General features: G+C 37.2%; 1 protein-coding gene across 2 annotated transcripts in view; it reads left to right on the forward strand.

Moving 5' to 3' along the window:
* Pak5 (p21 (RAC1) activated kinase 5) overlaps nucleotides 1-4,953 on the forward strand; it is a 319,415-nt gene extending 314,462 nt beyond the window's left edge. The window contains exons 9-10 of one of the 2 annotated variants that reach the window (XM_058575397.1): nucleotides 49-183; nucleotides 2,666-4,952. In XM_058575397.1, coding sequence (XP_058431380.1) covers nucleotides 49-183; nucleotides 2,666-2,821 — 291 coding nt within the window. In that variant the 3' untranslated portion in view covers nucleotides 2,822-4,952. Of the gene's footprint in view, nucleotides 1-48; nucleotides 184-2,665 lie in introns of both variants that reach the window. The other variant, XM_058575398.1, reaches the window with a different exon arrangement.
* The last annotated feature ends 8,556 nt before the right edge of the window (nucleotides 4,954-13,509 follow it).

Below are 13,509 nucleotides of genomic sequence, written 5' to 3' on the forward strand. Positions count from 1 at the left end.
TCAGAGTGTTCCCCTTACCTGTCATAACCAGTGTGTTGTGCCCAACAGGTGGACATCTGGTCTCTTGGGATCATGGTGATAGAGATGATTGATGGTGAGCCCCCCTACTTCAATGAGCCTCCTCTGCAGGCAATGCGTAGGATCCGGGACAGTTTACCTCCAAGAGTGAAGGACCAGCACAAGGTGAGTAGTGTGTATTGCTAGGTCCAAAGTAGATATCGGATCTTTCAGCGTCTCTGTGGCTTCAAAGACTGGCATGCCACACTCAGTGGGCAGGTAGATTCTGGTGTAAGAGCATATAGCCTCTGAAATTAGTCACTCAGATTCGAATCTCTGCTCTTCTGTTCATTCATTGGGCTTTGTGATTCAGCCTTTCTGGCCAGAGTTCATATGTAAAATGTTGTGGGATCATTTCATGTTTCAAGGGGCTGATTGGAAGAGTGAATCAAGTGCTCCATTCAATACTCACTCGTTGAGCACCTGTTACTTGCTGGGGACTTCTAACTACTGGTAATGTTGGGGTGAAAGACCCCAGATTTCCTATCTCTTACATAACTTGCATTCTAGTTGGAGGAGGAGATAATAAACTATAAGCAAATGGATGAACAAAATAATTTCTATGAAGAAAACAAAGCACTGTGATATAATGGTATGCACAGGAGAGGGGATTGAGAACTGGTTTAGGTAAAAGAGTCAGGGAAGCCCTTGTTTCTGACAAGGATCGGTAAACAAGGATCTGGAACTCAAATGGAAAGAAGGCAAAAATCTTGCTGGGGATGTGGCTCAGTGGTTAAGTGCTCTTGAGTTCAATCCCTGGTACCAAAAAAAAAAAAAAAAAAAAAAAGAAGGCAAAAATCTTGCAATGGTATGGGAGACCAATGTTCCAGGCAGCAGGCAGAGCGACATCAAGTACAAGGACCTAAAAAGCTAAGAAAGAATAAGGTTTATATGAGTATGTCAAAGTGAGCCAGGGATAAGGGTGGAACATGTCAGAGAGGTGTGTAGGGACTGGGTCATGCAGTGATGAAGGGGGCATGTTAGTGTAATACATGTAAGAGACCCAGCAGGGCCTTTCCTAGTTCCCAAAACATGTGGATCTAGGCCAATCTCAGGAAAAATTATGAGAAGTCCAAGAGCTACCACATAGCAAAGAGGTCAGCTCCCTGCAGGGCTTGCTGAGAAAGGGATATGTCCCCAGGACCCTTCTGTAAACACTGACCCAGCCACACCTCCCTCCCATCTGCTTAGTAATAAGAGAGAATGTGAGGCTGTCTTATAGGGGAGAATACCTTGGGGTTTTTGTCCTTATTGTTGTTTTGTTATTTGGTTTGGTTTGGGGGGTTGTTTTTGTTTGTTTGTTGGTACCAGAGAGGGATTGAAAGCAGGGGCACTTAACCACTGATCCATACCCCTCGCTTTTTTTTTAGTTTTTATTTTGAGGCAGGGTTTCACTGCTCAGGGCATCACTAACATGTTGAGGCTGGCTTTGAACACACAGTCCTCATTTCTCAGCCTCCCAAGCCACTGGGATTACAGGTATGCACTATCGAGCTGGGCTGGGGAGAATACTTTATAATGGTAGAGTCTCCTCTTTCCTCTCACCTGAACCTCAGGAAAGAGCATTAGATTCATATAGGTTGTGTGAACCTGCAAAATAAAAATAAAAATGAATAAAAATGGAACTACTTGAGCTGAATAGGAAATTAAATTGTTTACTGGGTTGGACTAAGTTTAAATAATGAGAAGTAACAAAAGCTGTATTATAAGAAAATAGTCTTACACCCAATAGAAATGAGTGCCAGTGTTCTTCAAAGCCATCTATGAGAGGTGTCTTTAATCCTAAAGGTCAAAAGCTGGAAACTCCCAAGATTATTTCCCAAATGGATACACAAGGTGTGGTATAATTGGGCAATGAGTACCACACAGCAATGAAAAAGATGAAATTTTGGTCACACACATCGGGAATGAGTCTCACATACACAATGTTGAATGAATGAAGCCAGACAGAGAAGGGTCCATGGTGCCTAACTCAATTTCTATAAAGTATAAAAGCAGACAAAACTAATTTATGCTACTAGAAGTCTATAGGATAGTTAGCTTTTGCTAGGAATGAATATTGGCAGGAAGGGGGCCCAAGGTAGCCTTCTAGAAACCTTGACGGGAGAAAATAGATGTAAAGATATGTTAAAATCTATTGGACCATTCACTTGGTGTGTATGCACTTGAATGTAGTTAATATATATATATGAAAAAGTACATAGTAATCGAGACTTCTTTCCCTTCAAGAGAGGGGTGTCCACAGAGCCCAAATGATCGTAGTTGCTAGAAAAATAAGACTATTCCATGTTTATACTGTACTTCATTGCCTGTGTGACCAGCACTTGTACATAGTAATCATGCAGTTGTTGCTGTTGTCCCTATTATTACCAGTACTATTTTATTTGGTAAATAAGATTTTATTCTTAATTGTACCCTTATTATTTCAAACTTAAATAAAAACATCATGTGTTAATAAAGACAATGCCTTCTTTTCTTTCACCTGTCTTTCTTCCTAACGCAACTAGTTTCTAGAATTTGAAGCCGTTGCCAGGACTGGGAAATGATTTTGAGGACTGGGGTCAGTGTCTGTGTTAGTTCTCAGGATGCTATCTGTATGTTTTCACAGGTCTCTTCAATGCTCCGGGGATTCCTAGACCTCATGTTGGTGAGGGAACCCCCTCTAAGAGCCACAGCCCAGGAACTCCTTGGACATCCTTTCTTAAAATTGGCAGGTCCACCATCTTGCATCGTTCCCCTCATGAGACAATATCGACATCACTAAGGGCATCACTGAGCAGAGGATTCACGTAGGTGACAAAAACTAAGCAAGGATGTGAGAATAATTCAGGAGAACATAAGAAAAACCACAGATCATACAAAAGGCCTGTGCATTCTAGACCAGCTGATTGGTGGGACAGTGCGATGACCGGCAGGGTTCGACAGACCAGGGCATCTTCTTGTGTCTTAAATAGGCATCTCTCCACTGACAGCTGGCATGGTCATTTGGAGTATGGCTTTAATAAGTCATTATTATATTTTTCAGCCCTTCATCCAGCAAATCAGAAGGACTCAGTACAAACTCCGTTATGTTATATCCTAGCCACATGCAGGGTACCGCATAGGATTTTCTATATTGAAAGAATACTTTTCTGGCAAAAAAAGAAAAATAAATTTAAAAAAAAGAAAGAAAGGAAAACAAAAAGCACTTTTTTCTTAATGGTAGTAGTGTAATGTATTTTGCAATGAATTTGTAATTTTTCTGTACAATAGTTTTGATAATTTATAGTACTTTGATGTCACGTAGCCATTGTATCAGTTGAAGTAATACTTGTTTACTAGCAGGAGTTTGAACAAAGCCTTTCCTACTTTTTTATCCCTTTCAGAGAACCAACGATTCTTTAGGAACTTTGAATACTGAATGACTCTCAATCACCGTCAGCTTTAGTAGAATATCTTTCTTATCTTAACAAGTGTCTTATGTGATGGAAGAAGAGTTAAGAGTGATGGTTGATGGTGTACACATTTCATTTATCCAACCAAAAAATGATGAAATAAAGTTTGAGCCACATTAAACCACCAAACTATTCCTTGGGATAAAGCTAAATATTTTGAAAAAATCACATTTTCCTTCAAGGCTTTTAGAAGCAAACCATTTCTTGCACATCAGGATGTTTCCCTTAGTGGCATACCCTCAAATGGGAATGCCATCCCCTTGTGGCCAAATTTCCCTTCCAGGGAGCAATTTCAATGCTAGGATCATTGGACTCATTTCCCCCACAATTGAATGTTTCAGTGAGACCGTGGGAATTTCAGGCTCATAAAGGGAGATGAGAGTGAACAAGGCAAGATGTTTGGTTTCATTGATCACTGTTTTAAAACTCTGTATGCTAGCACACCAAACTCTTGTCTGTATTTACCTTTGTACCACAGTATTAATCTCTATTGTTCATGTATTGTGCTGGAAGTCTGAACTGATGCTAGAGGATGAATTAGAAAGGGGGTATTTTACCAGGTATGATCTGACTTCAGTTTTAACCATGTTATGAAGTGTTTCTGACATAGGAGAATTTGTGCTGCTGTCTAGGTCTTCTTGAATGTTGATAAAAATGAATGACTACTACAATACATTTTGTGTTGCTTGTTGGATGAATTTGCATGTTAACTGTAGGCCAATATAGATTTGCCTTTAAAACTCTGGAAGAGCTACATAGTCATCATTAGTTTCTATTAATTATGCATCAGACAAAAGCCATTTGTTACCAAACTGGAAAACCAGAGGCTTTTCTTAATGACTTCATATACTGTAACAAATATAAATTTAAATTTGCAAAAATACTCTGGTTACTCTAAGCATAATTAAGGACTTTTTGTAATATTAATAGGTTGCTAATTATTTATTATAGTTAAAAGGGAGGGGAGGCATAAAAATGACCTTCTATGGTTTAGATTTTCAGTTTTCCCCCAAACTGGAAATGCCTCACCATCAATAGGATCTTTAAATTTTTTTGTTTCATAAAATAGCAAATTGATGTTTTATGTAAAATATTAAAATATTAATATAAATATGTAAGAATAAAAACCTAAATACAGACAATGGCAGTCCTAAAAGTTAATGAAATAGTTTGTCTTAATTTAAGCAGGACTATGTAGAATAAGATAGAAAAGAAAAAGAAATCCTTTTTTAACCAGAACAAACATTTAAAAAAAAACTGCAGAAAACAGTGGATTTTGGATTCAGACATTTTTGACAATGTAATGGAAATTTTTTCATGTAACTTTCTTATTATTGGCTATTTTTTAAAGTGTTCATTGAGTTTACCAAAAGTTACTGTAGCTTAAAAGGATCTGTGGCAGAAACTGCACTTGCAAATAAAAATAAATGTTTGCCTTTTCCCCATTGTGTTTTTGGCCTTATTGAATAACCAAGGATGGTTTATTTGTGATTGTGGGGAGCATAAAGGAGTTGGTTTAAAGTTACACGTGACAGGACCTGGGATTGTGGTTCAGTAGTAGAGTGATTGTCTGGCATGTGTGAAGCATTGGGTTCAATTCTCAGCACCACATATAAAAAATAATTTTTAAAAAGAAATCTGTCAATAGGGTTTTAACAAGGCATTAAAAAAAAGTTACTGTACAAGAACTAAAGACAAGTCTCCCCATCCGCAGAGGTTACAAAGAGTGTCAAACTGTGATATAGGATAACACCATTGAGAAAAAAAAATTATTCAAATATGGAAGACTTAGTTTAAGGAAAGGGAGATTCAGGGTTAAGGACTCCCATTCCATTTCCCAGTCCCAAAGATGCTAAACTATCTCTAAGCTTTTATCAACAAAAAAAGGCAGAAAAGACTTAGATTAGAAAAGGGAGTGAAAGCTCTCTTGGCCTGGAAGAGAACAATGGTCCCCTCCTCTGTGTGCAAAAGGAAGACATTAACTAATCCCAGGTATGCTTGTATATAAAAAGTCCATCTCTCATCTGGAAATTTTGGAAGATGAAAACCCTCAGGGAGTCACCTGAGAGGGAGATGAGAAAGGACATAGTGTGATTTGGGCCAAGGAAGAGGAAGATGGAGGCCACCTCCTTGGACAGTCTCTTCATCCTTTGCTCAGATAGAAGAACACACCTAGTTCTCTAGGCTATGTTTGATGGAGCATGGAGAAGAAGCAGAGAATATGTCAAACCATTTAGTTAAGTAATGAGATGTCCAACTCACAGAGTGTATTAGGGGCATGTAGCATAGAGAGAGTTGCTTTTCTGTAGGGTGCAGGGGTCAGAGTGAGATGAAACTTATAAGAGCCACATATATCATCTATACCAAGACCAGTCTAAATAGCAAAATTAGAATCAGGCATCTCACGTCTCCTCTTGAATCAAATCCATCCAACTGGGAGACGTGAAAGTTATCATGGCCACAAACCGAATAGAAACTCTGGATCCAGCACTTATCAGACCAGGTCGCATCCACAGGAAGATTGAGTTCCCCCTGCCTGATGAAAAGACTAAGAAGCGCATCTTTTAGATTCACACAAGCCGGATAACCCTGGACGATTTAATTATGGCAAAGGACAACCTCTCTGGTGCTGACATCAAAGCAATCTGTACAGAAGCTGGTCTGATGGGCTTGAGAGAACGTAGAATGAAAGTAACAAATGAAGACTTCAAAAAATCTAAAGAAAATGTTCTTTATAAAAAACAAGAAGGCACCGCTGAGGGCCTCTATCTCTAGTGAACCATAGTTGCCTTCAGGCGTTTTCTTGACCCCTGAGAGGGTTGAGTTTGGGGAAGTTGCCCAGAAGAATCCATGTTCCTGTTGATTTTTATTAGCAAAATATCCTGTGTATCTTCTGGAGTACGACATATAGGATGCCCATTGGGCACCTTCTGTTGGTCATTGTGCTGCTCTCTGCTTCGGAATAAAGTGTGCTCTTTCACAAAAAAAAAAAAAAAAAGAATTAGGCATCTCTGTTTCCTCCAACAGCATCTCAAGGCAGCCAAGAACAGTCAGCTAGTCTATAAGAACCTCCCTTCCTTGCTGGTTCCCATAGAATTGGGCCATATGTTAGCGTGATACCCCATGATTTGGGAGAGAGTTTAGAAGACAGAAAGAGGGAGTAGAAGAGCGTACCATGTATCCTCCCGTCCCCATGCTGCTACCTCTCCCTGGTACAGCTGCAATCTGAGCAAAGGAGAGGTGTTATTTTTTTTAATAAGATTGATTTTCTAAAAATTGGATTACATACATGGAATCAAGCAGAATTGTGGTTGTGTCCGTATTATCCAATGGGAAGAACACACTCAGTATCAATTACTGAAAAAATAAAAATCATTCTATGAAGTTAACAACTCCTGGGTCAAACTGATCCAAAAGAACAGCACTGTGTCATCAAGGAAATGGTATTGAGAATCTGGGGAAAGAGAAGATTGATTTGATTTGAAGCAGATACAAAATGTACAAGCAAAAAGAATTTTGTAAAAGTGACATGGTATTAGTACAAATCCACAGAGTGCAGGAAAGGCATTCAGTTTCAGTCTTCAAATGTGTGCATTTTATATTTACATTTTGAGTTTATGTTATGTTGGTATGGGATATAACAAAATAAGAGCCCAGAACAAACACTTAAATAGATATTCTTTTTTGGGGAGATTATCCTGAGAATCTTCATTCACATAGTAGAGTGTAGAGAGGAAACAACGAGGAGCAGTAAAAAGAAAAAGAAGTGCAGTTAGATGAAGAGGTCCTCACGGCGGGCACTGGGCTCAATGCAGTTGCAAACCTTCTGGGAGACACTTCAGAACTGACTTTCTGGTGATGAGAATGAGGGAGGTATTTGTCCACCATGTCCTAACTCTTATTGGTTGAGAATTGCTCCTGGGATAGCAACTCCCAGAACTTTCATCTTGACATGCACATGGGTACAGTTCTCTGCACCAAAGACTTGGGGAAGTTATTGGAATGTCAGCTAATGACCTCCAGAAAGGGTAAGGGAACAGAGATGGGACTCTAATTACATCTCCTACATAAGTAGATTTCATTGAGGACAAAAAAGAACTTGGGGAAAGTCTATGGTTGATTTCCGGATCAGAATATGCTATTTTAAATGCACTCCTTATCCTGAAGGTTTTGATCCTGAGACAAATGCTTCAATAATTATGTCTAATGTTGTCAGCATTTTTGAAAACTTAAAACTAGAAAGGACATCATTATTTTATGTGACCCACCTTAACCAAGATAATCAAGGCCCAAAGAATTAGGAAACGACCACACATTAATCATAATACCTACATCACACACACACACACACACGTACACACACTTCAGTTCAACAAAGGGATTTTTACCTATTTTGTCTATTGATGTGTCCCCAGGACCTGCAACTGGGCATAGAAGGTACGTGATCAGTGACAATAAATACTTATGATCTGATTTATCACATGGGCCTTTGTGAATCCTTCTCTGGCAGACAACTCCACAGGTTCAGTCACTTTAAATGACATCTATAGTGGCCATTAACCCTGGGGCTCTTAGCACCTAGGCCCTCTTGGTTATCTAAAAATTTGGGCACTTTCTCAGGTATGTTCAAATGCATTGGTTTACAAAGAAAACCAATTAAAGTGTAGTTATCAAACAATTCAATGCTGATGAGGACATGAAAATAAAGGAAACCCTATGCACTGTTGGTGGGATTGTAAATTAGTACAGCCACTATGGAAAACAATATGACGGTTCCTCAAAACACTAAAAACAGAGCTGCCATAGGATCAGCTATACCACCTCTGGATATATATCTAAAGGAAATGAAGTACACATTCAAAGAAGATACCTTCACTCCTACGTTTGTTGCAGCATTCTTCACAAAATCAGCTTAGGTGCCTATCAACAGATGAATGGATTCAGAAAATGAGGTAAATGTCTACTGTGAAGTGTTAAGGCATAAAGAATGGAATCCCATCATTTGCAGAAAAAAAAAATGGATGTAACTAGAGAACATCATGCTAAGCAAAATAAGCCATACACAGACAAGTATTATGTTTTCTTTCATATACGGAAAGTAATTTAAAAAAAAAAAGCATGAAAAGAGACTGTTAGGGTAGGGGAAGGACACCAGAAGAAGCAAGGAACAGAAGATGGCAAGATAGCATAGTAGGGCGGGTGGATATAATCAAAGCACAATATATGCATGTATGGAATGTGACAGTGAAAACCATTAATGTGTCTAATCAATATGCATTAATAATTACAATAAAAGCTTTCATTTTGTGGTTATGATGCATTAAATATCCTGATCTTATAATGAAACTAATATCATAACTTCAATGCAGTGATTATAAATGATTTTTTGAGATATCACCAAAAAGTGTAATGTAGTGATTTTGTTGATGACAAATTCACAGGTCGTATAGTGGTGTAGTACCTATGTACATGATTAAATAAAATTATACCTTCTGTTTAAAATTAGTAAACACTAAAGGAATAATTTTTTCCTATACAAGTTCATAGACTGATAGTTCTCCTCATTTCCAAATTGACAACCCCCTGAGTGGTTTACTGGACTTGTGGTGGGAGAAATCCTTGCATAGAAATATTATGAATTCAGTAAATGGACACAGAGAACTGTAGAGGCTAAATTAAAAACCCCTGCAGTAGTCCCTTTTCATCTTCTATGAACTCTAATTTGGCAAGCAAAACTGGAATAATCATGTTAAGAATTGTGCTGGAAAAAATGTCATTAATAACATCTTTTGTGGAGCATCTCCAGGGTGCCAGGCATTGTGCTAGGAACTGAAGTGTACTTTCATGAATCCTCACATAACTTTACAAGGAGATGGGAGTAAATTCTATTTTCAAATGAAAAAAGAAACACAATAATTTGGATAATGTGCATATATGCTAAAAGTTTTTTAATCAGAAGTTTTTCTATTTCTACATCAAAATTAACTGAGTATATAGTAAAGATGCAAGTTTTAGGATCTCACCATACAGATTCTTAGTCTAGACACCTTAGAAATGACATTTTCAGGGGTCAGACAACTCAGGGGAGTCAGCATCAAACCACATGCTAAGATACTCAAAAGTTGTTTGCCTGGGTCACTAGGTGTTGGCAGTGAGGAAAAAGTTGGCTTTACAGCAGGAAAACTGTTTTGTCCAATGTCAATTTGGACTAACACCCTGTAAAAACACCCTCATGCAGAAAGCATACTGTTCCAACCAGAGATGACCATACAAACAGTCCTAATATCTTTCCTTCCACTTCTCCATTCACATGTGTCTGGTGTCTCCCATACCCATGCAGCTTTGCCAAGTTTTCATTAATGGAAAGATTGGACAATTGGCAAAAAAAAATGTAGTTACAGTTTGGAGAACTTTCTCAGGTTCCAGGAGAGAAGCAACTGTCCCCTGACCTTTGAGGCAGTTTCATGGGGGCTGTTTCCTAGGAATAGGGGGACTCTGCAAAAAAACATATTCAGAATTTAAAGTTACTCTCCCAAAAAGAAATCTGCTTATAGTTCATCTGCCATGGATTATTCAGGTAGGCAGACCCAGCAACCATACCCAGTATCCTCATGTGTCCAGAGCACTTGTATTTAAAATCCTGGTAAAAAAGAAAGTAACAGTTAATAGGTAACTGAGCATCTGTGGCTCATCTGTTTATTTCCTTTCCCATCTTTGAGCATGGGAAGAGAAAGACATAGATGGATAAGCCACCATCTCTGCCTATTTCTCCTGCAGGAGTAGCCACAACATGTATACAAAAACAAAAAGGAAAAAAAAAGAAAGAAAGAAAGAAAGAAAGAAATGGTGATAAGTCACTACTCCTACTCTGTATTCTAGGGCTCAACTTTATATTGTTCCATTCATAATGAAGAGAAAGACAGAGCTCAGAGAAATAAGGTTAGGCTCAAAGAAATTGGGCTGAGTTGAAGATTTAATCTAAAAACAGCTAAATAAAATAACATGGTAAATAATAATGATGAGGATAACAATAGCAGTAAGTAGCAAAATGGCTTTTCATGCATACTCATTTTATAGGTAAAACAAAATCCCTCTAAGTTTTGAGAATTAAAAAATTTGGATTCCAAAGACCATAGGCTCAGGGATGTGGATACACGTCACCATTTTGAAAAGACTCAAACTCTTCTTTCTTAGAGTGACATCCTTATGTGTTTGTCAGTCCCCCCATCCAGGGACTCTAAGTTGTCACATTTACTAGTGTACATTTGGCACCAAATCTGCACTGAATACATGTTCAAAATTGATACTGAGTGTTCAAATTCAGTGTTTGTAGAATATGTGAATGACTGACAATACCAAAACTAATAATAAGCATATATTTTGTGACACAAGTTGGAAAAACACAAGAGAATTTTCAATAGTATGGAAAGAGAAAATTCCCTTTTACCACATGTACTTCAGATAGAGCATTAATCTCCAGGATTTATCAAGAACTCAAAAAACTTAATACTAAAAAAATAACCCTATCAATAAATGAGCTGAGGAACAGAACAGACACTTCACAGAAGAAGAAATACAATCAATCAATAAATGTGAAAAATTTCAATTTGAGAAAAGCAATTAGCAACTAGAAAAAGGCAAATCAAAACTATTCTAAGATTTCTTCTCACTCCAGTCAGAATGGCAATTATCATGAATACAAGCAACAATAAATGTTGGCAAGGACTTGGAGGAAAAGGTACACTCATACATTGCTGGTGGGACTGTAAATTGGTGCAACCAATCTGGAAAGCAGTATGATATTCCTTAGAAAACTTGGAATGCAAACACCATTTAACCCAGCTATCCCACATCTCAATCTATATCCAAAGGACTTAAAATCAGCATATTACAGTGACACAGCCTCATCAATGTTTATAGCGGCTCAACTCACAATAGCTAAATTATGGAAGCAACCTAGGTGCCCTTCAACAGATGAATGGATAAAGAAAAATGTGGTATATATACACAATCAAATATTACTCAGCCTTAAAAAAGAATGAAATTATGGCATTTGCCAGTAAATGGATGAAGCTGCAGAATATTATGCTAAGAGAAATAAGCCAATCCCCCCCCCCAAAACAAAGGCTAAATATTTTCTCTGATATGTGAATGCTAATTCACAATAAGGGTGGGGTGTTAGGGAAGAATAGCCTTACTTTAGATAAAGAGGAGTGAAGGGAGGGGAGGGGATATGGTGGTAGGAAGAATAGTAGAATGAATCAGACACTATTACTCTATGTACATATATGACTACACAATCAATGGGATTCTACATCATGTTCAATTATAAAAATGAGAAATTATATTCCATTTATGTATGATGTGTTACCATGCATTCTACTGTCATGTATAACTAATTAAAACTAAAAAAAAAGGTGGGGGAGAACCTTCTTAGAGTAAGTCTGAGAAGGAGTTACTAAAAAGAATAGTGACTTCTGCATCTCCACAAATCCTTGGATGGTTATAAATAAAGAATATAATTTTTAAAAAAAACATGTGTGATGATGAAATGGAAGTGCTTATGAAATATGGAATACGGCAATGAGAAGGTCTCAGATTAATAAAAGGATGGAATCAGACACCCCTTGGGGAATTCCATTGTGCAACTTTTATGAGAATTTATAGATTTTCCTCTCACTAGTACCAGGCAGACACCAAAGAGGGATCAGGTAAAGAAGATCAAGATTGATGGAGGAGCAAACAATTGAATAAAAAGACAACAACTGGCTGATGTCTAGCAAGATGTGCCGTGATAGTGAACTTTTAGTTTTCCCAGTTTTCAGCAGCTAAAGACTCAAGGAAATGAATTCATAAGCTGCCTCTCGCTGGGTGGAGATTTGATAGGGAGGAGGAGATTTTGACCCTAGAACCAAAGAAAAGGATTCCTCTGGCCTCAATTTGTTGGTTAAAAAAAAATGATTATTTAGAAAGTGAATACAATTTAAACTATATGCATTTCTGTTGTCTGAAGTGTGAACAAATTACATTTTACTGCAAATAAAACTTAGATTGATGTGTCCAGTCCAGACTTTTTAAAAAAATGTTTCCTATATTCATTGTTTGACTTGTAAACATTAGATTAGATAAAAACAACAAAAAACAATAGAGGTTAAAAGTCAATTTAAAAGTCTAATTTAAAAATAAAAATATCTTGCTAAAGTTTAAAAAGGGAGAGGTAGAAAAAAAATGTTTCATCCTAGATAGAAAATGGCTTTGTTCATAAAACTCAGGCTTCAAATTCAGCTCAACAAATTAACTTATGTGATCTTGGGTCTATTACTAAAACTCCAAACACCTGAGTTCTACAAACTGTGAAGAAGAAAAATATCTAGAACATCTACTTTACAGGGCTCCTACAAGGATCTACTGAGACACTATTTAGCAAATATTTATTGAGCATTTAATATGTGCTAGGCAATGGGCTAATGCTCAACAGATATATAATAATCATGGAAATATAGTCTTAGACTTTCCTAGAGCTCAGAATCTTTAGGAGAGGACAGATCATGATGTATTATAAGCACTTTCTATAATAGAGGCATGTGCAAAGGGCCATGAAATCAAAGAAAAATTTGTGTACTCTGTGTGGAACAAGCCTCAAAGGGATGGCAACAAACAACTCAAGCAAGGAAAGATAAACCGAGCCAGAAATGAAACCTACATCAATATTAAGAGGTTTCATGAATTAATTCACATGGATGATAACTATCAGAAACATTTCTAATTATATAAAAATATTCTAAAATAGTTGAAGCCTTTATTCTTACACTTGAAGTAAGCAAGTAAAATAGATATGTAGATACAACTCATTAATTTCCAACTATTGACTTTTAAATTCTTAAAATTTGTTCTTTGTTGTTTTCATCCAGTCCAGATTTTTAATACAAACAGAAATGCCATATTTAAGACCAAGACACATCAGAAGCAATACTATGCTCATCATAAAAGAGATTTCATTACTGAAACTACTTATATT

The sequence above is a fragment of the Marmota monax genome, unplaced genomic scaffold (assembly GCF_021218885.2).
Source record: "Marmota monax isolate L192 unplaced genomic scaffold, Marmota_monax_Labrador192_F-V1.1 WCK01_AAM20220418_F8-fsc00014, whole genome shotgun sequence".
NCBI lineage: Eukaryota > Metazoa > Chordata > Mammalia > Rodentia > Sciuridae > Marmota > Marmota monax.